General features: G+C 36.6%; 3 protein-coding genes across 3 annotated transcripts in view; 1 reads left to right on the plus strand and 2 right to left on the minus strand.

The window, feature by feature from the left end:
* The window catches only part of LOC139129695 (X-ray repair cross-complementing protein 6-like), a 20793-nt gene extending 8634 nt beyond the window's left edge, over positions 1-12159 (minus strand). Inside the window, exons 1-12 of the mRNA XM_070695374.1 lie at positions 12028-12159; positions 11507-11592; positions 10929-11036; positions 7933-8055; positions 6390-6441; positions 5819-5915; positions 5114-5300; positions 4352-4515; positions 2938-3034; positions 2407-2521; positions 1229-1446; positions 438-549 (exon numbers count right to left, since the gene is read on the minus strand). Coding sequence (XP_070551475.1) covers positions 438-549; positions 1229-1446; positions 2407-2521; positions 2938-3034; positions 4352-4515; positions 5114-5300; positions 5819-5915; positions 6390-6441; positions 7933-8055; positions 10929-11036; positions 11507-11578 — 1345 coding nt within the window. The 5' untranslated portion in view covers positions 11579-11592; positions 12028-12159. The remainder of the gene's footprint in view (positions 1-437; positions 550-1228; positions 1447-2406; positions 2522-2937; positions 3035-4351; positions 4516-5113; positions 5301-5818; positions 5916-6389; positions 6442-7932; positions 8056-10928; positions 11037-11506; positions 11593-12027) is intronic.
* A 581-nt stretch (positions 12160-12740) lies between these two features.
* LOC139142785 (meiosis 1 arrest protein-like) lies at positions 12741-22367 on the plus strand. Its single transcript, XM_070712955.1, has 12 exons — positions 12741-12786; positions 13234-13391; positions 14209-14388; positions 15326-15439; positions 16069-16216; positions 16620-16724; positions 17243-17331; positions 17753-17887; positions 18491-18604; positions 19392-19634; positions 21347-21481; positions 22052-22367. Exons 1-12 carry the CDS (start codon positions 12741-12743, stop codon positions 22283-22285), a joined length of 1701 nt encoding a protein of 566 aa, XP_070569056.1. The 3' UTR covers positions 22286-22367.
* A 684-nt stretch (positions 22368-23051) lies between these two features.
* Positions 23052-26206, minus strand: part of LOC139129706 (DNA damage-binding protein 1-like) — a 29757-nt gene continuing 26602 nt past the window's right edge. The window contains exon 25 of the mRNA XM_070695383.1: positions 23052-25377. Coding sequence (XP_070551484.1) covers positions 25297-25377 — 81 coding nt within the window. The 3' untranslated portion in view covers positions 23052-25296. The remainder of the gene's footprint in view (positions 25378-26206) is intronic.

The following is a 26206-nucleotide window of genomic DNA, read 5'->3' on the forward strand; positions in this document are numbered from 1 at the left end:
ATCTGCCTAGAGGTATATCTGATCATAAATTTTTGATTAATGTTTGATAAGGACTGCAATTCATGAAAGATAACCCTTTCTTTTTATTTTACAGTACTGCATTCTATTTGACTGCTCTAACAAATTGTCTAGTGGCAGGAAAAAAGAGTCGCTGCACGCATTCAAAAATGCCAAATTTGCCATTGTATTACATGAGGTTTTAATTTCACATGTTGTCAATATGAGGTCACTTCAAACATTCACAAATGTCCAATGGAAAGTAACACTCATGGTAAGAAATACTTTGCATTCCTGTGAAAAGAACATCTCAACCTGTACTGTAAAAAGTAAATAAATCTAGCTTTACTAGATGCTCATGTTGTAAATTTTGTCTCCTTGTAATAGACATTTTTTAATTGGTTTTTAAAAAGGAATCATTTCCATGGACAAATGCGTACCTTTGGGAGCACTTTCATATTTCAGTTTTCTAATGTCATCACAGAACGGCAGAAAAATGACATGGAATCCTGCCGGCGTCAACTGGACATTGTGATCATCTAGCTCTTCTTCCTGGTTTATTGACAAAAAGAGACAATGGATCAATCACATGGAATATTGCCATTTTAATGGAAAATTATACCTATGTACTGGCACATATGACAAGAACAATCACTTGATCATCTAAGTTATGTAAATAAATAGACTGCAGCCTGTTCGAAAGTTGTTTGGTTTCAACTTTTCACAGTCATCATTACTTTTTCTGTAAACCAAATTCTTATTTATAACAGTCAGGAAATTTGACAGAGCCATTTAAAAAGTTGGTTCATTGCATCTCCAGGACTGGAACAGATATCTGATGATGAAAATGGCATTTTATGTGAAAACAGTATAAGATTTAGAATATTTCTCATTTCTTACTGGTACATGTTTGGTAAAGGCATTCTCCCATTCAACATCACTCTAAATACGACTTGTTTGCATGGAGCTAGATTACTTTCTTACTTTGATAAGATTTTGATAAGAATGAATCAGACAAATTATTTGGCAATAAATTGCTGTAAATGCTGAGAAAGGGGCCTTGTGTTTATGAAGCCACATCAAACAAGAAGTGAAACGCAAGTGTCACCATAGTTACCCTGTCCACCCCTAACTTCCTAGTGAGCAGGTCCACAATCACCATTGATAACTATGGTTTGGGACAAACCATGGTAGTGAAAGGGTGAAGTACAGATGGAACTTTCTGACAAACCTGTGGCAACAGAGCAACGAATCTAGGAGGTGAATTCTTCCTTGCGACAATCTTACAGATGGCAATGACATCCCTGGCGACACATTTCTGTAACAATGCTGAAAATAGTGATGTGCTTCCGGTCACACTGTTTTCATCAGGATGGATAAACTGTGCTGGTCTCACATGGTAGTAACGTTTGAGGCTTGATCTTGGTTTAAATCCCATCAGTACCATACCTAACAATGAGATGGCAGTGTACCTGCATTATAACAGTGCACTTGACCTCTCTGACTTTGGCAAGATCTGATTTGATGTTGTATCATGGTAAGTAAGTACAGTGATGCTAAAAAAATAGTGTCAATGACACTGTGCTCCCATTTTACAGAAATACTAAGTACTAGTACACACATGACATTGAAAAACTAAGGACTGGTACACACATGACATTGCATTCCTACAAATGATTACTAAGAAAATTCCACTGCAAGTGAAAATCAATCTTATACCCCAGCAATATGAAATGGTCTACCTCATAATGACCTTTGCACCTACTTGGTTTTGTTTGTGAATACAATCTTTGTGACTAAACTTTGTATCATCTGATTCTCCATGTGCTTTGATAAACATGATTGATTTTCCATGATTTTCTCTGATTTCACATGCTTTTCATTGATACAATAGGATCTAGCTTTCCATACTTTGGATTATTAAAATAATACAAATTCATAATTTTTCAGAATTTATTTTATTTAGTTGATCAAACGACAGTTGTCTGTTTCACACATATGATGAGAATGTTAGGTACTGATGATTAACATTACTTTTGTGATTTCATTTAAGGTGGTATGCACCTGGAAAGCGAAAACCTTTGCTCAAACTTTCCTCAATGAAAATTTCAACCATTCTCTTACCAAATCAAGAACAAAAATCAGGGCTCACCATGCAAAGTTTGGTACTAGTGAAACAATTTATCTATCATTTACCTATATTTGAAATTCAAAATGGTCGCCATCCCCGTGTTAACTCTATGGAGAAAGATAAAATTTTCAAAAATTTTTCTTACTCCAGGATCTTTAACAGGAGGCACTGCAATTTTGACCTATTTTGATCTGATTTTGTCAACGTAAATTTCTGGAATCATTCTTCTATCACATCAAAGTACCATAACACTAATAACCATAGTTTGTCTCCTTTACCTGGATCGCCAAATTTCTTGATCTCCGTGACTTCATCTGCATCAAAGATTATTCTTCTTCCACCAAATTTCTGGAATTTTTTCACATCGCTTGGCATCAATTTCTCACCAGTTTCCTATCATAAGGTATAAAAAGCAAACATTGTGCAACAGGGCTAACGGTTGATATCAGAGATGTCTCAGAAGTGTAACTTGGTAACTTGGTAACTTTCTCAGTATCAGACTGCACAACTTGTTATCACTTGATAATTCACTTAAAATCTCCTCATGAACAGATTAAAGGACCAGGAGCTGGAACTTTTGACAATTTTTTCACTACTCTTATCTTGTATGTCAATTGCAAGTTCTTGTTCTACTCCCCAAAGCTACTATGTAGCTTGTCTGTACATACGGTATGTGTTAAAGACACTGCTATTGTTGACATTGGAATTGCAGTCTGGACCAGAATTCTTGCAAAACTGCCTTTTTTCAATGAACTTTGCCAATTTTCAAGTCCAATAATGTATAGGAAAGATACTTTTTCAAAACTTACATCACTAAATCTAGATGACTTGGTCTGTACAGGTTCATTAGTTTTCTTGTCTAGGTTGATAGGAGTAGACTTGGTTGTAGAACGGACCAGATTAAACCTAGCACAGAACAAAACGACGATTAAATCGGTGGCGGTAATACTATCTGTATGTACCAGCTACATATCACTCTATATTCAAGGATCTAAATTCCCGATAATCCCAAGTCCAAGGACAAATAAACCTAACATTAGGACTGCTAATTTCTGGAAATGGTTTTTCTTTTAGACTGCTTCTTATTCATTTATCATGGAATGAAAGTGCAGTGTACAGCTTGATGGCATCAGCCAGCTCCAAGCTGACTGGCAGACTTTCTCAAACAGTCTGACAGTATCTAAGGGACTGTCTCAGATTGTCGCATAAGTTCAAGAAATGAAATTCCATCGTTTACATCAAACCCTCTCCCGCCTCTCCTAAACGAAAGTTCAAAAGTGTGAAATGTTGATGCCTGTCTGAGAGCACAATGTAGCATTTTGCTATAGTTACGGAAGAATATGTATCTCCTGACCACATTACATTGTCAAATAATCAATCAAATTTGAGTATCAGGATTATGATAGAGAGATACTATCTGATTAGCCTATATTAAAAGTACATTTCCGTTTTTAAAGTGCTTTTGTATACTGACACTTTGTTGCAGGAAAATTAAACTAGTTGAGAATTATCTGACAATTATTTTTTTATCAGATTGTCAGACATATTAATCATATAATTTAAAATTAGCCACATGGCTGGGGTATAAGTGGAATACCACATGTCTTCTCCGTACTACTAATTTTTGGAAATGGTTGTACACTTGGGCGACTACTTAAAAAGGTTAATTTAAAGCAGCCCTGAAATTCATTTCAACATTTTGGAGAAAGCATGTCATTTCTAGTAAATCAAGAGCATCTCATAACGACAAACTTTGAACTGGCCGACCAACCACTGAAAGCACTTAAAACACATTTGCAAGGTGCTCACAAAAATTTTCCACCAGGTGGCAAATTTGCAATTGACGGCCTATATGAGAAGAAAAGTAATTATGTCCAGTGTACTACCCCTGGATAAAAAAATGTTATGGCTTATATAATAAAATTATTCATTTTCACACGGCTTAAATCTCACTATTTCGATATTCAGGACATTCTCTGTGGGATGTAAACTTCAAAAATTTTGCTGGTAGAACAAGAGAATCTCTGGTTATTCGACATTTTCATATATATGCAAGAATAGAAAAATTACATTTCAGTAAATTATTGATACTTTTTACAGAAGTCAGTCAGAAGTAGTAAAATTTGTGGTCAATACGGCTTGTGTTGGATAAACAATGAAAACACAACGTTTTACAGTTTAAATTAAAAGTGCCCCCGAGCCAAACATTCCCTTGTCACTCACAATGACACTGCCATTTCCAGACCCTCTCCCAGTTTAAATGTCACTCTTCCCTGAGATCTCTTCTTGTGATCCTTGCTTCTCACTCTGGAGAGCAACTCCTCAAATTTCTCTGCCGGATCCGGCAACACGGACACATCTTCATCGTCAGGAACGAAAATCACATCCTAGACAGTAAATTCACGGCAAGGATTGGAATGAGCTATATAATACCAGAAAACACTGCCATTGCAAAATTCATTCTCAAAAGTACCTCCAAACATAAAAGATTGTGTGGCTCCATAAAACATACATTCACAAGCTCCATGATTAAATGTATTATCTAGATGCCATGGAAATCGCGATTCACATTTTGATAACTTTTTTGGATACAATCGAGTTAAACAGATACAAACTGCACTTCAAGAAGACTTCTGATTTTGGAGTTTACGATTAGGATAGGGTGCATACACTTGAAGTCAATTAAAACACTGAGGGATTTCAAAAGTTTTTTCAGTAGTTTTCACAGATTTTTGCGGCTAAAATTTTTTTTTTTCGGTAACATTTTTATGAGTCATCATTTCAATACAAAAATTTTACATATCATTTTTATGATATTAATTATGACCAATCATTTCCAGGATATGCAAACATTGTGGGTGAAATCAAATTTCCAGACTTTCCAGCACTCAATTTCATTTTCAAGGACTTTCAGGTGTGGATGAACCCCTTATGACAAAATGAAAGCTCAATTCACAAACATAGGGCATAGGGCATACATCTTACCTGGTAAAACTTCGACAGGTCAAACGATCGGCCAGGTGACTGCATATGCATCAGGTCAAGGTCAATGCCAAGTTCATTCAGATCTTTGGCCTTCGTCTTGGCTTGTCGTTGTGCCCCCGTGTCGCCGGCGTGTGGATTGTCGTTGTTGGTGAACAACATGACACGTTTGTGTCCAATTTTCTGTTCACTGCCACAGAAATCATGACAAGCCATTAGGCAGAATAAATTTGCGAAGATGAAATTGTCAGGGGATGTAACATAAACTATACCAGTTTAAGTATAAAATTTTTGTCTAATATAACACTTAAATGTAGGGTAACGTAAAGTTACTAACATTTTCACCACCATGATTATTGGCCCAACCCATTGTTGCCAATGGTGATTCAAGGAATGTTTGCAGGGAATCAGGGAATAAAGACTAAACAAACACAGACATGGCATAGCTTAATGACATATGCATGTCTTGTCAACACATTACGCAGTTTTGACAGTGATGTCTTTGCTAGGTGACTGAATGCCTTACACTGTGAGTTCAAATCAAATAGAAAATCTATTAAATTACATACCAGTACTGTTATTTTCACAAATGAAAATGAAGGAAAGAACACTTAAAATACACAGTTCAACACTTTAAAATATCAAAAAGATGCAAATAATGTTTTTTTCGAATCACTCTCCACAGCAGATTGGTGAATAAATTTTTACCTGTTAGAAAACATATGTGAGCAGGTCCACAATGCATCACTGAGTTGAAAGTCCATACTGTGTCCGATATTCTTTGCAAAATTGTTGTTACTGTCATCTGTAATTTAGCACATTTATTTTACTGCAACTAGCTTGTCCAATGCATATTTCAGGGTCCATACACACAAAGTCACCAAAAATTTGAGGACTTTCCAGGACTTTTTCAGCAATTTACACAGACTTTTTGAGGTCCAAAAATACCATTTTCCTGATATCATTTTCAAAATAAACCATTTTTATAGACAATTTTACATATCTTGTCATTTTTGAAAATAGTGGGGCGATTATCAATTTACCCTTTTCAGGGACTTAAGTTCACTTTCAAGGACTTTTCCAGGACTTTCCAGGAGGCTTTAAAATTGAAGTACTTTCCCGGAGTGTACTTTCCCTGATATTTTGGCTGCCTAAACCCCAAACAGCATACCGGTATATGTTCATGGTGTTCACTGACTTGCCCACTCAATACACAACAAACTGGAAACACTTTGCCAGGATTTTGTGCCTCTGTAAAACAAGCAGTGGGTCAACTTACCTAGATATTCTTCTAACTCCAGAATCCTTGCTGCACACGGCTGTTCCAACTCCTGGAATACAGAAAACCGAATTCCTGAGGGCACAGAGATTTCCCTCAAAAAAAACCCCTGAACTTTCACGAAAAGTCTGTGTTTTTTGGACTGGTTTACCAATTCAATTTAAGACTTGTACCCTTCTTCTCTATGAAATGTTGTTAGGGCTAAAAATTTACGAAGTCTAATTTATACTGAATAGCCAATACTCCCGTTTGTCGTGTTGTGTGTTACTTTTTTGTCTCACACTTAATTGCCATTATTTTCAGCTTTCATCAGTAAACAGGGCTCGAAATTAGCGGTAGTCCCGCGTCCACAGACTACCAACTTTTCCCTGGGGCTACCAAAACGAATGAAATGGTAGCCCACACGGACTACCAAAGCCTGGGACATGAAATTACTTAGTGGGCGACATGATGTTGATCGCTGTGAGATGACCGACGCTCATACAGTCAACCCAGCTGGACACAGAAAGGACATGTCGACTTTGTTGCGACAAACTTTCAATAAAATATCATTTATATCTGAACTGATGTACTTGGATAACAGGCTCGGGAAATGATGGCCAATGAAAATTCATTGTCATAGTTATTTAATCACAATTTATCAATCACAATTAAACACAAAATTATTCAAACTGCAAAGAAAAAGCTGTCGGGCCATCCACACATTTCGCTTTCCGAAGTTTACGAGATCATCCCATGATATGGTGGGGAAATATAGTCAAAATTGCCACGAAAGTATTAGGAACATGACTGTACCAAGTTGTCATCCTGAAATTCATAGCCAATCTATTTTAGCCATGTTATGTTTACACATGCTAAGTGAAAAGTCGTTGTCATTGCGAACATCAAAATGTGCATAAGCTCTGCGTATGTGAGCCATAGGTCGTCAAACTTTGAGGCGTCACCGTTGTCCACTGCACATGCTATACTGTTCTACTAAGGCTATGATCTGCAGGTATTGATGTCATGCAAAATAAATCGTTCATTATCTAGATATAAATACAAATATCCTTCACAAAAAACCCTCATGCATGGGCTACCAGACCTTGTCGCTAGGCTACCAACTTCAGAAAATGGTAGCCCGATGGGACTACCAGGGAAAAAAGTTAATTTCGAGCCCTGATATGGGAAGGTATTGTAATGAAGTCAGACCACAACAGGTCATAGGTCATATCATTGTCAAACAAAATCACAGCATAGCTGACTTTGACATTATAAAACTTGAATTACAAAAGTGTGGTACACCAAATGTTTCAAATTATACTGCGCCCTTGCCTATATGCAGCATAACTCACTTGGATTTGAGTGATGTCCAGTTACCTCTGGTTGATCTATTTCTTTGTTAAAGCCAGTGTGAAACCAGGTGCACACCAGATGCACAAAATACATAACGTATCAGAATACAAAATCAGACAAAGACAAAGCAGACTAGACCTTGTCTATTCATGAGGGATATAGATTTCTTTGGTGTACTACGTCTAGAAACTGATATATTTTTTCCTACCTGTAAGATGTATATATGTTTGAAGTCAGTGTCGTTTTTGGCAGCTGTTGTACCGAACAAAACAACGCCAATCAGATCTCGGTCACTGCTGATGATCTTGTTGCTGAGAACACTCCTGGCACACTGGCAAGAAAGCAAGATGCATTCTGATCAGCAAGCTGAAGCCATGAAGTACTATAAAATGACCCTGTCATTCTTTCAGCTTTAAAGATCTTTACTACTCTACAAATGGAAGAAATAAATGTCTTTGGAAACAGTTTGACTGAAGCACAGTTGACAAATACTGGCACAGTACATGCTTTAAGATTTCTACATTTCCAGTGGAAAATTCTGTGTTTTGATACAAATCCAAAATTTCATCATGAGAGTCAAAATGCGTACTTTTTCCATGTCATTTCTCTGCGGTCACTATTTTATTCCATCATTGCAAGACAATCTCTTGCCATATTTTGTAAGATGAAGATTATGTTAATAATATTTTGTTAAAGTGAGCTGACGAGCTGGACACATTCCTAGCAGTGTGTGAAATTAACTTGAAATGCATGCTGGTCCGAAGGACCAGTAGCAAAGAGAATCTGCTGGTCCTTCTTGATGTATGTTGGTCCAACAAAAAACTAACAAAAACCTCTTCAAAAAATGTACTTTCAATTGAAAATGGCTGATAACATGGTACATTATCAGTCTCTCCTACTCTGGTGTTGTTATAAATATTGATACAAATAATGAACAAATATGTATTTTAAAATTTAAGTTTTTTTGCTCAATAATATATGCCATGACTAGAGGTAGGTATCACCAAGAACCAGATCCTTATGGGAAAAGTTTTTATAGTTCATTCCAAAATTAACATGGGGGAAAAGTCTTTCAGTTTTCATTCCAAATTAATATGAGAAAAATTCTTTCAGTCCTCATTTCCAATTAACATGGGAAAGAGTCTCAGTTTTCATTTCAAATAAACATGGGGGAAAAGTCTTTCCGTTTTCATTCAAATTAATATGAGAAAAATTCTTTCAGTGCTTATTTCAAATTAACAGGGGAAATAGTCTCATTTTTCATTTCAAATAAACATGGGAAAAGTCTTTCAGTTTTCATCTCAGATCTCTACTACATTGGAACAAGTCTCCAGTCAGTTTCATTTACACCATCAGCCATTTCAAAGAGATCATGGGCAATATCATCCTCAGAGCAGCTAGAGTCTCCAAACTCAAAGTCAGATCCATAGTCTGATTCTACATCAGTGTCCCGATCTGCACACTCAGTAGCAACTGCATTTGCAGCATCTGCCTCCTCTTGCAGAGTTTCCTGTTCTTGAGTAGATGCAGATGCAGTGACTGTCACAGCATCTGTCAGCAACTCCTTTTTACGTCGAGTGAAGCCATCCAGACAGTCTTTTGATGGACGGTTATTCATACATATGGCATGGGCATTACGGGAGATACTGAGATAGCAGAGTTTTTGTGAAGACCGCACTGTTCATTTTTACAGTGTTGCCTCAGCTTTGGCGCATTACGGTTCTTAGCACAGGCTCTAGAGTCAATGCAGGCGAACCGCTAGCCGCCACTGATACAATAAAAATCAATTGATTTTTATTGTATCAGTGGCGGCTAGCGGTTCGCCTGCATTGACTCTAGAGCCTGTGGTTCTTAGCGTGTTCCACGGCGATTTTAGGAAACTGACTTACTGTGTGAGGCTAAATTTGAGTGTCTAAAGTTGTTAGTGCCAACCACAAACGGACCCTTAGAATAAGTTGAGAAAACAGACTTACAAGATATGCGGCTACCTTACGGGCAGAGAGATCGCCGTTTGCTCGTCGGCATGGTATGCAGTACATACATCTTCGACTTATCAAATAACAACCAGTCGCGGAACTCATTCTGCCATGAATGCTGAAAAGATCGCGGTTTTCGTCTTTCTCGATCAGGCAAAAATAAATAAATAAATAAATTGTGCTGTTCCGATAACATGGTTTTCAAAAATAAGGTAGGTTGGTCTGCAGGATTTTTTTCCAATTCAATATTTTTTATATTCAAATATGTATTTTTCAGGGGTTCAGGGCGGTCAAACACTGGCCAAAACATTTCCAGAAAAATTATCATACATATAAAAGGAATAAACATAAAAGACGTCCTTGTTCAAGTAAAAATCAAATACCAAGTATTATGAACACTTGATTTTACGGTGTTTTTTTCTTTCTTTTTCACTTACGTGTGTTTACGTAGGTCTAAGAAGTTTGGGGTCAGCAGGCAAAAAGATAGGGTAGGTCGGGTTATCGGAACAGCACAATTTTTTTTCTTTGGCCTCATATTTCCTTCGTGCCTGTTGCTTCTCCTTGTCGTGTGTTTTTTGTATTTTTTGGGGGGGCTCACACCCTTCAAAAACACGCCACATATTGGTAGGGTGATCCGAAACAGCGTAGTCAAGTCGCGCGAGTGTGACAGCAGACTTGCAAGACCTATGACCTTTCTAACAAACTTTGTTAGTATCAAGAATTGTGATAAGTCAAAATAATAGCCTGCCCGTGAAATTGGCCAATTGCGTGCGTTATTTTAAAAAGTTTTAGCTGTCGCGGCTGTCGTTCTCTGTTCTAGGAAAAACTAGGAAAAACACTCATGCAAGCGGGATCGGACCGACTCATAGTTGGATACATAGCCAAACAAATTCGATTTTCAAAATTATAATGTGAATTTTGCACTGGTCCGAAGGACCAGTGGTCTGGAAAAACTGCTGGTCCGTCGGGGATTCTGTTGGTCTCGGACCAGCGGACCAGCGTTAATTTCGCACGCTGATTCCTAGTCTGCACAAAATCACATAACCCAGTGTACATACAGGGCATTCTGCAACTACTATATTTTCAACTTTGCTTGTAAAATTTGAAGGTATTCACAAAACACTGGGATTTTTGTCCTCGTACATTGTACAATTCACTACCTCCCTTGTACAATGTACAGGGATATAAACCCCAGTACTGTGTGAATGATCTTATACTATATACTGACCTTGATGCAGAGATCAAAGTGGCTCTCCTCTTCATCACCATGTCTCTCAAACATTGGTTTGGTGCAATCGATCAGAAATATCAAACCATCACGGCCACCAAAACGAGTCTGAAATCAATGAACAACACAGGCATAATAATAGAAATCTTATGTAGGGTTCCACTGGATAACCATGAAACAAGCCATTGATTGACTAAATTACAGTTTAAACAGTAACATCATATCCAGTGTTTTCTCAGCCATGGAAAGTCTATGGAAAGGGAGCTCTCTGTTACATCCCAGGCATATAAAGGACAGAATGGACTTTAATTTGTCAGGAGGAAGGTAAATTTAAGCGGCTTCAAAGCTATGAAAATACACTGTAGAAAGCAAAGAGTGTGATTGTCCTTTCCATTGATGGACAGAGATTTCAGCAGTAATTTTCCAGAAATTTTCCGTTCATATCATACAAAGATCGAATATTTTAATGTTATGACCATGACTATCTATAAATATGAAAGTCAAATCTATATTGCACTGGTGTTCCCTGGAAATCAAGCCGAAAGTCTGAAAAACGTACGTTGAAGGTTTCGTCTTACCTGATACGAGAACTCCTCTTCCTCGTTGTCATCATCGTCGGCATCGCCGTATCCCCATGCCCAGTTTGCCATGGTGTGATGTAAACCTACCAATCAATACCCAATCATAACAACATAGTACAAATCAGAATCACACAAGATGACCTTTGACCTCGGTTCTGCATGTGCGGTGGTCTGTACTGTGCTGAATCCTAAACTAGACCACTAGTTTTTCGTAAAGCTTGCTTCAAACAGACTCACTTATAACATATGTATTGGTTATTTGGCTACGAGGTTTCCACCGCCCTAAACATAATGTCAAACCGAGTGTGGCTAGAGTGTCTTTACTGTATGTCACTGCATGAGCTCGATGCCGTTTGGAGGTGTGTGTCTCGATCGATCACTGACACAGTGTATGATGACACTGTGAATTACAGAGGACTTGACGTCCACCGCACCGTCGACGGCTACCTCCATGCTCCTATGAACCTCATTCGTACTTAAAAACAAACTGAAGAAGTAGGAAATCGCCTTGTACTTGCCTTTGACACCTTCCTACTCTACACGAAGCCGTATACGTGTATCTATTTTGAAAATAACTGCTGATCCAGCAAATGAAAGTAGCCGTGAGCTGACTCAGGTGACAACACGACCCGTACTGAATCGACGTCACTGAATTGCGATATTCTGATTGGTTGAGGTTGGCGGGAACATTATCTTGTGACCTTACATGACCCAGATAACGCTTACAACAGCAAAAACCCTCTTTTTCACCCATAAACCCACAGTTCCTTTACCGTTAAATATCCCGCATGATTTTCATAGTCATATCTGTTTTTTTGAATGTAAATAAATGCACAGATATTGGAAAACAATTAAAGGTTCATATGTCATCTTGACCATATTTCCCATGATGCACACAATTATGCTTGAGAATTTAGATTTTCGCAGTATCTAGTATCTCTCGTATATGATTCGATATTTATCTCACATTTCGGATTTAATATCTTAACTGACAACAATTAACATAATTTCCTTCTCGAAGCTCTTTTCACATGGTTTCATATCAACTACAGCGGTAAGTGATAGTACTTTACATGTTCGTACAAACACATTGTCGTCTGCTGCTCGACCGGGAAGAAAGCGGACAATTTTTTTCATGCATAGGAAGTTGAACGAGGCCATCACGCCAACTGCTGTATAACAGATAGCGTGGAGCTGATGTTAAGCAACGTTCGCAATAACTAGATGAAACATGGACCAACAGAAAATGAATAGAGCCGTGTTTGCAAGACAACCAGGTATGTAACATATACACACATGCGTCTTGCAGAGTTTCATGCCCACACACGTACGGCGGACTGGCACAAGATGTCTGTCTCGCCCTGAATCTGAGTTCCAACTGTGTGTTTCCCGTATAAATATAAGTGAATGTGGTACGTCTTTTTTCTTCACTTTGTTTTAAACCAGAGAGAAATCACGGGACACTGAGTTCTTCTAAGAAACAGACAGTAGCTAACACTGCCTGAGTAGGAGAGATGTTTCGGGAAGGGAACGTATCTAAAATTATTACTAAATTGAAGAAATTTCATTTAACTTCTTAGTCCGGGTTATCCGCAATCGTTGTGTATGCTCACTATGAAATGATGAAACTTTTAAACTTCAATAGTTTTCAACCCCCCCCCCCCCCAGTTTTCTATTGATTCGATCTCTAATACCTCCCATGTTCCCATGTATATACCTAACAGCTCATGTGCTGATGGTCGATTTTTCCCCCCCATTTGATATGGATACATGCCACACCCTCAACCGAACCCTGGAGAGTTTCTTTTCACTAGTGTGTAACCTTGGTGGACCGTGCCGCACTCCACTATTTGGACTATATGCTCTGGGTTGCTTCCCTGAGGTAAGAATCTTGTAAACCTTGGCGATTTTTTCTCACAAGTAGTACCCAAGTTTTCGTTCGGAGCAACGTGACAAATTCAGTGGGAAAAGTGTTAAAAGCTGTTCGCTTTGGTCCAAAGCCTTTCCCCACTTCGATTTGCAGAATTTCACAACCCCTCCCTGTTTCCCCATAACCTCCACACAAAAATTGCTCTGTCCACTCCCCATAACAAAGGTTTACTTCTCCTTACAGAAAGACCTTCTTTTCCACATCTTACTAGACCATGACTGCCAAGACATCATTCTTAAAAGTTACCACTTGATAGTAGCTTATAGTCTGAGACATTAATGTCTTTTCTAGAGCACATCATAGTATTGGCAGTTGCCACTTTGTTTTTTGTCGTTCTTGCATGTGTAATTTCCAGAAATGTAAATCTAAATTTTGCGGCAAATATTTATTTGTGCATTATTATCAATTTGCGAAAAGATCTATTATCATGTTTTGGTTTCAGGGCATTGGAACATTTTTATTCAATTTAATTTACAAGTAATCAAACTTTCTTTCAGTCTGTCCCACATCAATACACTTCATTACCACATGTCAAGGAGAATAGTTATATATAATTTAATTTATGTAACCCTTTCACGATTCTGTATTTTCTTGAAGTGTAAAAATCCAACTTCACCAATCAAAACAATAGGACAAGGCTTAAATATCGTAAAATGGCAGTTGCTTATTATAACCACAAACCAGCATAAAAGTCATTCAAAAGTATAGTCTATCGACTAGAGGAATGAAAAGCTCTTCACTTGTGCTATTGTACATTCTTCCTTTATAGTGTTTATTCCCACTGCAACATGTGAGAGGCAGCTTTCCAAGGCTGTACACTGCCTTCAGTAATTTGAAAAACTATTTATCAGATACCATCAGTGCTGCGCCAAGGGGTTCACACTGTGTTGTACAGGGCATCCAGGAAGCTATAATGCAATTCAAAAGACAGTCTCAGACTTTAAGACAGGTAATGTACAGTTCCAGGTAGTTATAAAGCTTTTCCTAACAGGTTTATCCTTTGCTCTTGCATCAAAATCTGTTTAAAATGGCATTCTCTCAAATTGTAACAATCTTGATCTAAACATATACATAAAGCATGATTTTTACTGCCTTGCCTTGCTAACATGAAACCATGGTAATTTTTATGACTTAACTAGATATTAATATGCAACAATAGCATGATGTGTCTTAGTTATCTTCTTGTTCTGTAGTTTTTTTTTCACTAATTTTAAAGTACTTGTCCTGAAGAGAATTAAACTGCCATCAGTGGTATTGAAGGACCAGTAGCCGTATGTAACTTTTCATGATTTTTTCACTACTTTTGTTTTGTATATCAATGACAAGTTCTCGTTCTACTCCCCATTGCATGTATAAAACCTATTATTTAGCTTGCCAAAATGACGTCTTTACTTGCACAATGCACTGTTATTGTTTATGTTTTAATCCTAGTCCAGACCATAATTTGATTATTGACAATAAAACAACAGAGTTTACATATGTAAGGGCCAAGTTGACAAGCTGAATACCCTGTATCTCAACATGTAGTAGGGGAGTAGAAAAATCACTAAAAGTTACAGCTACTGTCCCTTTAAAAGGACAAAGTCACTATCAAAATATTTTTTTTGGTCTATTTGAGATTGTTTTTTTATGTTGGTCTGCTTCCTACAAAACATGTTCAATTATCAAATATCAGATGGTGACTTTGTCTCCCTAAATTAGTAAAACGCATTATAGTAGTTTGTAATTCAGAAAAGTTTTTTCAAAGTTCACAACTCGGTCTAGCAAATGAAAGATTCCGGGAAGACAGTATTTTTAAAGTGTATTGTGTTACAATAGAGCAGAAATTTTGGACATTTGATTGCAAACCCATCAGTTTTGATACCTGTCTTGCATTTCTCTGTCAGGTGGCTGGGTTTAGCAGTCAGCTTGAAATAACAATCATCACAGCCCGCCAAGCTTCAGCAATCAGCAAACAGATTGAAACTGTCACTGGTAATATGGATCTAGAAAATCTAAAGGTAGATTTTTAACTAAATGTTTTGACTTGAAATGTTTCTGTAAGGTTAGAGAACAGCAACAAATGGTTTGGGATTACATGGTTCTGTGTCTGTAACCCTGCAGGATGAGGACCTTCATGTACAAAGTGGAAATCTTAGTACCGTACTATGGGCGAATTGTATCCCAAACTAAAACACCAAGGTTTATAACTTGGCGAAGAACGTTCCATTTGTATACAGTGAAAATATGGGATGCATTGTATTAATTGGTAAAGAAGATTATAGTAAGCTTTGGAAGGGTGCACTGTTTTAAGTTTTTATTCACAAAAATGTTCACTGCAGAGTTAGTGAATACGCACTAGATAGTGAAATTAGCCTCTCTCTGTGCATTTAACTTATGGACAGTGCATACCAAAAAAGCCAGATAAACATTTGCATACATTTAGTTTTGCAATATGTTGATCAGATGATATTTTTGTGTCATTTTTCTGGGTATGTTTCCACTTTCATACATGGCATTATACGGAATGACATAGATTTGTATGCAGCTGTGATATATAACATAGAATGATAATGTGATGTGTAAAACTTGAAGAATGAGTAATCAGACAGCATTTTTTTTCCTGCCTGATTTGTTTGATTTACTGTAGAAAATCCAGGTAGTGTCTGTCAGTGATCCAAATAACCTCAGACTAGGTGAAGATGAATTGTTTGAAGCCAGTCAGAGTAGCAACAACACATCAACCTCTAGTGATAACGCCATGTGTAGTATCATTGATGTAATCAATATTGATAATGGTAAGCTCCGGTGATAACATCTTGTATATAAGCATAATTTATGTAATCAATATTGATAATGGTAAGGGTTGTAAAATTGACATCCACATTAACCTGCAGTAAACTGAATTTTTTTTTTGGGGGGGGGGGGTGGATGATGCCAAGAACACATATCGATGATGAGGGTCTATTGGACATCAGACTGTGAAAGGATCAATAAAACATATGTGTGGCTTCAACTTGCCTTAGGAAATGTTCAGTGGTTAATTCAGTTGTGAATTTTTCCTTATTTCCATTCTTGATTCATTCTCATTTACCAGGTACCTCTGTGAAATGAGAAGTAATTCAAATCAGAACATTAATAAACTTTTGATATATACAATGTCATACTGATGGTTTACATATATTTTCCATGTCTTCACAGATGAACTGAGTCTTGAGAATTTTTTCAAAGGTTGGCTTCATGACTGTGGTACAGATAGAGAACATCTTCATTTGACCCTACCTGCAGTGTCTTTGAACAATGAAGGTAAATCCAAACATTATCGTCGAGTGATTTAAGTTTATGTAATAAGAAAACAAAATTAAAAGCCCAGCAGGTCCTGAATTCCCATTTAAAGTAACAAATTGACGTGATACTTTACCATCTTTCAGTGTATTTTGAAAAGGTGCAATCTTTTCTGCCTGTCAAGTTCCAGGACATCATGAAGTGCTGGATCCCTACGTTGTGAACTTAAAGCGCCCTCTAGTGTTCCCATGACAATGGAAACTCAGTATGAATAGCTGTAAAACTTAGTTCTTTTCTACATAGTCTGTTTTCTTACATTATATTTAACGATATACTTGGAAAGGACATCCTTAAATAGGATTACAATTTCTATCAAACTGCATTGACCTCTTGCAGAATACTGCAAGCGTTTCCTTCATTTTTTTCTCCAGCAGCCTCATTGAAACAATGGGTTTCAATACAGTTTAACCACACAGTAAATGTGAAAACGTGAAAGGGTGAAAGAAAGTGCAAAATTGACTGTGATAAATCTCTTTCAGATGGCAGTGAGACAGGGAAGTTAACTCTGAAGTGTGATTTACAAGAGAGAATCATCAATCCAAATCAGTTACCATTCCAAGCACAGTATGTAAGTGATAACATCCTATCATATCATAAACATTGGTACATCAAAGTTGGTCTCTCCTACCTGACACTTTGTATCAATTCACAGGGACCACTTTATGTTGAGTAGGCTTCTTTACTGCAATCAAATAACTAGTATGAAGCCTTCATTATATTGGTGAGTTCATTTTAGTCAGTGAAGTTTGATTTCAGCAAATATGACTTTTCAATCAGTTCTTGCTTCTATGTTTCTTTTGTTGCTAAATTAAAAATACAAAACTTCAAGGGGAATGTCCAAAGACTCTGTGACAGATTTAATGTTCAGTTCAAGTTGCAAGTAACAACACACATGTATGTGTATTATGAATTTGCTCTTACAGTTCTCTGAAATTTATGGTGTAAAAAAACACTTCTTTAAAATTTTTGTTCACTTCTTACTGCCGCAGAGTGTACAGATGGATGCGGTGAACGGCAAACCCATCATGTCATCATCTCTCAACAAAGGGACTGGTGTCATGGTAACCATTCACAAGTTGAGGGCAGTAAAACTTATCAAAGCTGACAGCGTATGTGAATCTGTGGTAGGTCTATCAGTACAAATTGGTTTGAGTGTCGACTATTTGTATTTTGTTGATAAGCCTGTAAGCCATTTTGTATTTTCAAAATTTGAAGTAATGCTTACAAGATTGTCCTCAGTGATAAGTAAATATTTCATTAAAGGAATTGTTGATATCTTATTGTCTGGCCAATAGGTTCAGTATTTGTCATCTGAAATGAGTATCAGTGTACATCCAGCAGTTGTGCAGTTCAGTAAACCCTTTCACCACCATGGTTTGGCCCAAACCCATTGTTATCAATGGTAATGCTGGACCTGTTCACAGGGAATAAGGGGTGAACAGATTACTATAAAACACTTTGAATTAGCTGCATGTTTTTTTGGTGATTTTGGATTTTCATCGCAATCAGTGGGTTTTTTAGCTGAGAAGACATTTTAAGCATAGTAAATACGGGGAAAAGTTTAAATTGGCAAATTTCAAACTATAGCTAAATTAGCTAAATAAGGATCCATGCCTTTCCTGTCATTTAAAGGGTATCAGAATTGACTTCAAACAGTTCATGGTACCACAGGATTTTCTCACCCCAATCAATCTCACATACACCTCGGTATCGTCTTCTTTACTCAGCTGTACGGTATGCCATTGATAGTGAGACCCACTACATGTTGGAAGTTGGACTGGGAGGAACTGGACTCTAATCAACAGAATTTCCAGGCTTTGTGTCAGCTACTCCAGGACAAGGTATCCAAAATTCTACCACTTTCTCAAATCTTTTTTCTTTCTTTCTATTCTTTAGCAGTGATAAACAAATAAAAAAGTGAATTATTTCTCTGAGAGAAGTTTCTGTATAATTTTTAGGACAACAGTGCTCCAGTTTATGAGAATTAACACTTCCAAATAGTCTTATCTACAATCTACAAGTTACTAGCCATGCACAACACTTACCCAAGCAATGATAATTTTCATGTAAAAGTAACATTTTAGGCCAAGAAAAATAAGAAGTTTGTTTCTCATCGCCACATGCATCAATTCACACCTGCCATGTCAACCTTTTTTTTTTGCTCATGCAGAAAAAAAAAGAAAAAAATATGCAACGATAGTGCATAACACAGCGCTGTATAAAACAGAACCGTGAACAAAATAATTGACACTAACATTCCATTCAGAACTGTACACATATGTCACTGTTATATTACGCTGTCGAAACTGCATTGCTGCACAAAAGTCAAACTGCAGAACTGTTGTTATTCAAAAATAATAAAGCAACACTGCTGTGCATTTATCTCTGCGTGCATTCCTATGCTGTTTTTTATGTTTTTCCATGTTCTTGTTGATTGATGAATAAAAAACAAATTGAGAGTTAAAAATACCTGTGTCACCGCATCATTTTTGAAATATGTCTAGGATGAGAAACAAACTTTTTATTTATCTTGGCCTTATCCATTTTTTTATGTAAATCATCTTACCTTACATGTAATAGTCATGGCTTCCAGATTTCCTAATTCTTTCTGTTTATACCTATGGACAGGATCTATTTCTGTTGGCAGAGATGGAAACCACAGAAGAGAAAGCAAAGACAGCTGGCTCATTCAACTACCGACCAGACCCACCAAAACCCAGTGGTTATTTCTTACTACTACCATCGCAGAGCATGACACTGCTCATCAAGTCCGTGGCAGTCAATGAATTGATGTTACCCTGTGATTTCCAAGTACCAACCGACAAACCACTCAGTGATGCAATCAACTTACTGTCAGACTCACTCAATCAGGTCAGATATACACTCAGGGACCATCTCAGATTGTTGCATAACTTGAGGTGGATTGTGCCTGAGGGACAGATATTCAGACTCTCAGATTTAGATAATACCAATCTACTGCTCCTGCGGGCTCATTTTAAAGCTTTTGAAGTAGATAAAGTTCACACTGTCTTTTTTTTGAAAATTTAATTTTTTCCCATAGCATTGACGCAGGGAAGGCGACCATTGTTAATTTCAAATATCTAGAAAATTAAGGTAATATTTTTCCACAGTACCAAAATTTGCACCGCACCCCTGATTTTTATTCACAATTTTGAAAGAGAATAGTTGAAAGTTTCTTCAAGGATAGTTTGAAAAAAGTGTGTCTTCCAAGTTTGAGTCGCATATCACCACAAGTTCTATATAGCAAAATTTCTTTCATTAAGAGGGATGTTATGACCTCAACTCAATATTGAACTTCAATTTTTGCATTTATTTTGGTGACTGCATTTTTTTCTCATTTATACGTGTACATCAAACAGACACTTGTACAGACGAATTTAACAAATTTTGCAATATGCACTTTTCCCTCTCACTTATATTTACTCAACAACAAACCCTTTGACAAGAATAACATGTTAACCTAAATTTCCTTTGAAACGCCGAAGAAAAAGTCATAAATTGTCACATTTTACTCTTTGGATAACATCAACACTTTTCACTAGTTAAGTTTCATTTAGGGAAGAGGTTTGATCCAAACTAAAACATTTTGTTGTTCAATTTATGCGACAATCTGGGACAGTCTCATAGGGGATGCAAGATTTTTATGTCACGTAACTCAGTCTTTAGCTTGGTTCATTTCTGACATGTGCAATTATTTTATATGCTTTTTTGAAACACCATGAAAACCATATTCTTACCAATACTATAGTTACTTTCTGTTACAACTGTGTTCCAATCACAACAGAACATAACAGAGAGGGTTGATTCTGCTAGATAAGCAGGCATAAATGTTTTCAAATAACAAATTTGTCAAAGATAGATATAACAATAATACCTGTTCTTTGGTTTTGGCTGTACCCTATTGTAATTTCAACTGCTACTCTCACTTCATCAAATGAATTCCAATGGCATGTTTTACGTCAATCATCCTAAACCATCTTGATACCCACTTCTTTTCCTAAAACTTTGATAGCACACAACATTTTAAGGAAAAAATTGTATTAGTGCCAATTTAATGCTTTGATTTAATATATTGATCAATTGATGAGAAAGTCTTACTGTTTTTAGATTGTCAGTGAGATTGACATCACTGAAAAATCGGGATGAAAAAGTTGTAAAACAAAATCTGATTGTAACTGAGATTAGATGAAATGTACAGTCGTATTAATTTACCGCAGAATGTGGCATGGGGACAAATATTTGGACTCTCATTTCAGGTGTAGTGCTTGTGTGGACACATTTTGAAGATCTTGGAATAAAACAGGCATATTTTAATGATCGTTGAAAATTTATTTTTTCCCATAGAGTTAACACAAGGATGGACGTCATTTTGAATTTCAAATATTTGTGAATGTCAGGTAACTTGTTTGTCTCGTAGAAAAGTTTGCATGTTGACCCCCCTAATTTCTCTTCTTGGTTTTGAAGTGAATGCTTGGGAAGGTTTTGAGCAAAAGTCTTTCAGTTTTGAGGTACAAACTACCTTAAAATTGACTAAAAGCTTTGAAAAATGTTTCCGTTTGTAGTTGGAGATAGAGGATTCTTTCAATCCACTTTTGATCAAATCCAAGCTGTGTAGAAGTCTGACTAGCTCACTGTTGAAGAATACAAATATAGGAAGACAAAACGCTAAAAGGAAGCCCAACATCTATGACACTCCGGTAGGTGTATCTTCATTCTCATAAAAATTGAAGGGCTAATGTGCAGCATCTCGGAAGCTGTTATCCAATTGGTTGGCTGAATTTACCATTATCAATAGACACCCTAAGTTATTGTGAATAGTGACAATTGACCAATCAGATATAACAATCTTTGCCAGCTGCACATAAGCAGAAATTGAACAGAGACAGTTGTCATGAACACGTAGTCAAACACTCTGATCTTATACATTGTGCTGATATAAATTAGCTTTTGTAACTGAATAGATAGTGTAACATTTAATACATAACCTACTAAATAATGACAGCCATTAAAAAATACGCCATACAATATGTCAAAATAGGATAAATTCCATAGTGTGATTTTGTGTAACACCTAGTAAAATAATAGAAATAAATTTACTGCTCTTTTGGAGCAATCAAATCTAAAAAGATCAATATCTATTATATAATGTAATGAGCTAAATAAAATATTAAATGTCGTATTTTGTGTTGAAAACTCACAGGATGTAAGATTCTGTTAATCACAAGCCTAAACGACTGTCAGATAAATTAACAATTTTCACCTAACAGATGTCACAGACAAGTCATGCTACCAGAGGAAGAGGCCGAGGTGGTGGCAGAGGAATGGAGGGCAGCAGAGGACAGGGTAAGGCACAGTATCCACCTGTGACTAGACAACCTAGAAACAGAAATGTCAGTTGTATACCAAGCCATCAGAAACGTTACTGTCCACCACCACCCCCTACCTCATCTCAAGATATCTATGCATTTGAAGATTTTGAAGACTTCCCAACAGAACTGTAACGGCTTTCCAATTGTTCTGTTTTTAAAAAAAAGACTTGTTTTACCTGAGCTACTCTTATTACAATACAATGTTACATTCAGATTTGCCATGTTTTACTAATATGACAAGTGTTGATCATTAACTTGACACTTACACTGTAAACACTGTAAATTTTGACATCTTTTGAGTGTTGCAAATGAAAATATATAAACCAAAATATTTTCAATGTCAGTGTCAAACTGATTATACAAACAAAGCACTAAAGCTTTCCTTGTATACAACATATTGGCCACACGTGCATCGAGGGAACTAAATCTTAAATACTTTGTATTTGTTTGTAAATATTGCTTTTGTGCTATTTAAAAACACAAATAACTTTTGTTGTACATATTTTTTCTGAAGTTTGGTGTTACCAACTTTCCATGAATTGTATTTTTCTAGTTTGCTCCTTATATGAAAATTTAGTTTTATATTTCTGCTGATCATCGCTATCATACTGCCTTCTCAGTATGATTTTATTCATGTCTGACCCAACTGTTTATACTTAAAAATAAAGTAATACATGTGTATGACATTGTGTAGACCTGACAATCTCCTTGCTATAACCCTTTTACAACAATGGTTTGACCCAACAACCCACAGATTTCTGTGATGAGTATGGAACCCTCTACTGGGAAAAAGGGGGTAAACAGGTGAATCATCAGGTTCCATGCCTCACAGTCTTCATACCCGAGAGTCTGAGGATGAAAAAGCCTTCACAGAGATTTCAAAATTAAAAACAACTAGTTTTATCCAAGTGATACATACTTTTTATTTGACAAAATGCAACTATTACACTGTCTAATAAACACAGAAATACAATACTATTAACATCTTTTCTACACATACAGACTACAGGATAGACCATATACTGCGATTATATCATATGAAAAACATACAAATTGGAACACCATCGCGTCAAATAAAATCTTGCTTTTTAAAAATAAATGGTGTCAGGATGCTGTCAAGACTGAAGAAACAAAGTGTGGTTTCCAAGCATCAAAGAGCATTGATCACCAGTTTTCTGGGTACACATCTGAAAAAGTATATTTTGCAAATTAATTACACTACCGAGATTTCATAATTCTACACATGGACAGTTTTTTTGTGCAAATATTTTACAAAGGTCATGGCTGACGATGGCAGAATTCCTAAACAAGTTATCACACACAGCTTTCAAATACAAAAGTTTTCAACACGGCAGAATAATATCACAGACCTTAAAAAAACAAGGTACAGTGGCATTTGTTTCCTGTTAAATATGCCATAGTTTATTTTGTTGTGGTTTTTGTTGTTGTTGCAATTATATTTCAGAAGAGGCATTTAGTGCACTGATCACAAGTTTATTTTAAAAGGGCCAGCAGCTGTACCTTTTGCTGACATTTTCCACTGTTTTTGCTATTTAATATCAACTGCAATTTCTCACTCTACTACTGACAGCACTTTGAGATGTAAGTGTAGACTGCATTAATAGTGGTGACAAATGAATTTGGTGTGGACTAGAACACAAATGTACACGAAAAAGCATCAAAATGTCACAGCTACCGCCCCCTTTAATGCATACTTCAAATTTGGTTATGCAAAAGTTACACCAATGATTTTATCTAGGGCGTGTAGTTGGTCACCTTAGGATATGCATGTTTTTCCAATCTACCGTTTGGCATTTTATTTAGAGTCAGTTGGGGAGAGCATGCACACCTTTCCACCGGTTTCATTTCATCTTTCACGCTTCGGTCATTTTAACATTTTTCTTCAGGCACAAGAGCAGTAAAGAATGATTCACCCATTTCCTTTCCATGACTTTTTTCCACAATTTTACCCGCTCATCCCAAGATCAGACCTACCCCATACATAACTCACACCTTGACAACAGCCCAGAAACCAGGGCATTTTCCAGGAGCCACAAAATAAAATACTAACACTTATCTTAACATTCTGACGACCGATTGCCCTTGTCCAACACATTTCTGGTCACTTTTTGAATCATGTGTATGAAGTCTGTTTATTTCATTTTGAAGACTGAAATATCCTTGGCCATTAGCTGTTAGACAGATTTTCTTATCTGGCTTAATTGTATGCATATATTCTTTGACTGTTATATTTCAGCACCTAAAGAGATATCTTACATCTGACAAACTTACGTCAGTACAAAAAATGATATAAATGTTTTCTAATGCGAAGCATGGATAACCATTCAAATATCGTAGGATGGTAACATTGTCCCTCAAGGGTTGAAAATTCTGGGTCTGCTTTCAACACTTTGACCTCCCGTTTGTATAACTATGTATTTTGATTGAACGATGGTATTATTTAGGTTTCAAACTTCACCACCGTGTGAGGAAAGTTCTTTCTGTCGTAAAATGTATTGTTATCACTGTCATACAGTCAGAAAAATCAACAATAGCATATGAAATATGCAATTATCTTGTTTTTTGGCCAAGGATGGTGCATCACATTGAATATGGAAGGAATGCATGCATAATTCAGTTTAATGCCCCATTTGTTTACTTCCCACAGACAACCTTTGACCTGTTGTTCAAAACCCTACAATATTAACTTGTCTATCTTTGATGATGTTCAATGCCCTACAATACTGACTTTGTTTCATAACCATTAGTTAAATACTGCTAAGCAGATTCAAGACCTTGTATTGGGTCGTAAACATTAATTGACAAGTCGTTAATCAAGCAGATTTTGCAACAGTGATCTGTTGGAGGTCATTAAACTTGCTAATTACCCTGTCCAGGTTTATTAATCAGTATTATCGCCCTCAATTTATACTTCTTGAGTAATAATCATGTGTGACAATCTCAATTGTTGTATGCCAAGCAGAAGAATCAATATGCATTTAATGGTGTGATGATATGGAACATGAATTATGTTGAAGTGACTGGTGAGTTCTGGACTAGACAACTGGAGAATATGATAATGATAGGCACATCGGCTTAAAGAGATGCACCATCTATCCTTCCATCGATCACCGCAACCCTCGCTAATGTATGCGTGTCAATTCTTCGATCATTTTCACCAGGTCGTCCACTGTGGCGTCCCGCTTCATTCCCCCATCATCAATCTGTTGAGAGTTTGAATAAAGAGATCAGGTATTTCAAAATGTAAATGGTCCATTGATGAATCACACAAAATATCAAAGAGTTCCAGACAGTGTCACATACAGACTTGTCAGAATAGGAATACTTTAAAGGGGTAGAACGCACCTCTGGGACAGACATTCGGACTCTCAAACTTTTACAATTCTCTTCTGATATATGTGGGGGTTCATTTTAAAGCTCTCGGTGAAAGAAAACTTTTCACCAACTTAGTTTTACGAAATTCGAAAATTTTTATTTTTCTCCGTAGAGTTAACACAGGGATGGCGGCCATTTTGAATTTCTAATATCGGTAAATCTTGGGTAATTTGTTTCTCTAGTACCAAAATTTGCACAGTGACCCCCTATTTTTATTCTTGATTTTGAAAGAGAATGGTTGAAAGATTCCTTGAGGAAAGTTAGAGCAAAAGTTTAAGTCTTTTACTTTTGAGGTGCATACTACTTTAAAGGGGTAGTTCTCAATCCCTGATTCTCACATTAGTTGTTGTTGACACTGAGTATTTACATGGTGTTTGTCCATTGTTTTCATTTTAATTTTTCATCATGTTGGCCAATTTGCTTTTAGATAAAACTGATAAATGACCTGCCCCTTACAGATAGGATAATCCATATTACAAAATTCAGTGCTTGAAATATTACATAAAACGTATTATTACATATGTACTGCAGATTATTCTATTGTGCCCCACCACATAAAGTTGGTATTGAATCTCAGTAATGTGCATATGAGAAAAATAGTTCCTTTTCAAAATTCGGTTTTTGGCAGGATAAATTGCATATCATATTGACCACACA

This window comes from Ptychodera flava, chromosome 1, assembly GCF_041260155.1.
Source record: "Ptychodera flava strain L36383 chromosome 1, AS_Pfla_20210202, whole genome shotgun sequence".
In the NCBI taxonomy this organism is placed as follows: Eukaryota; Metazoa; Hemichordata; class Enteropneusta; family Ptychoderidae; genus Ptychodera; species Ptychodera flava.

Bases quoted from the DNA above. Each gene is read 5' to 3' on its own strand.
- LOC139142785 (XM_070712955.1), top strand. From the start codon at position 12,741: ATGGACCAACAGAAAATGAATAGAGCCGTGTTTGCAAGACAACCAG. The intron at 15,440-16,068 runs GTAGATTTTTAA...GATTTACTGTAG, and splicing joins TGGATCTAGAAAATCTAAAG to AAAATCCAGGTAGTGTCTGT. The intron at 17,888-18,490 runs GTAGGTCTATCA...TTCTTTACTCAG, and splicing joins ACAGCGTATGTGAATCTGTG to CTGTACGGTATGCCATTGAT.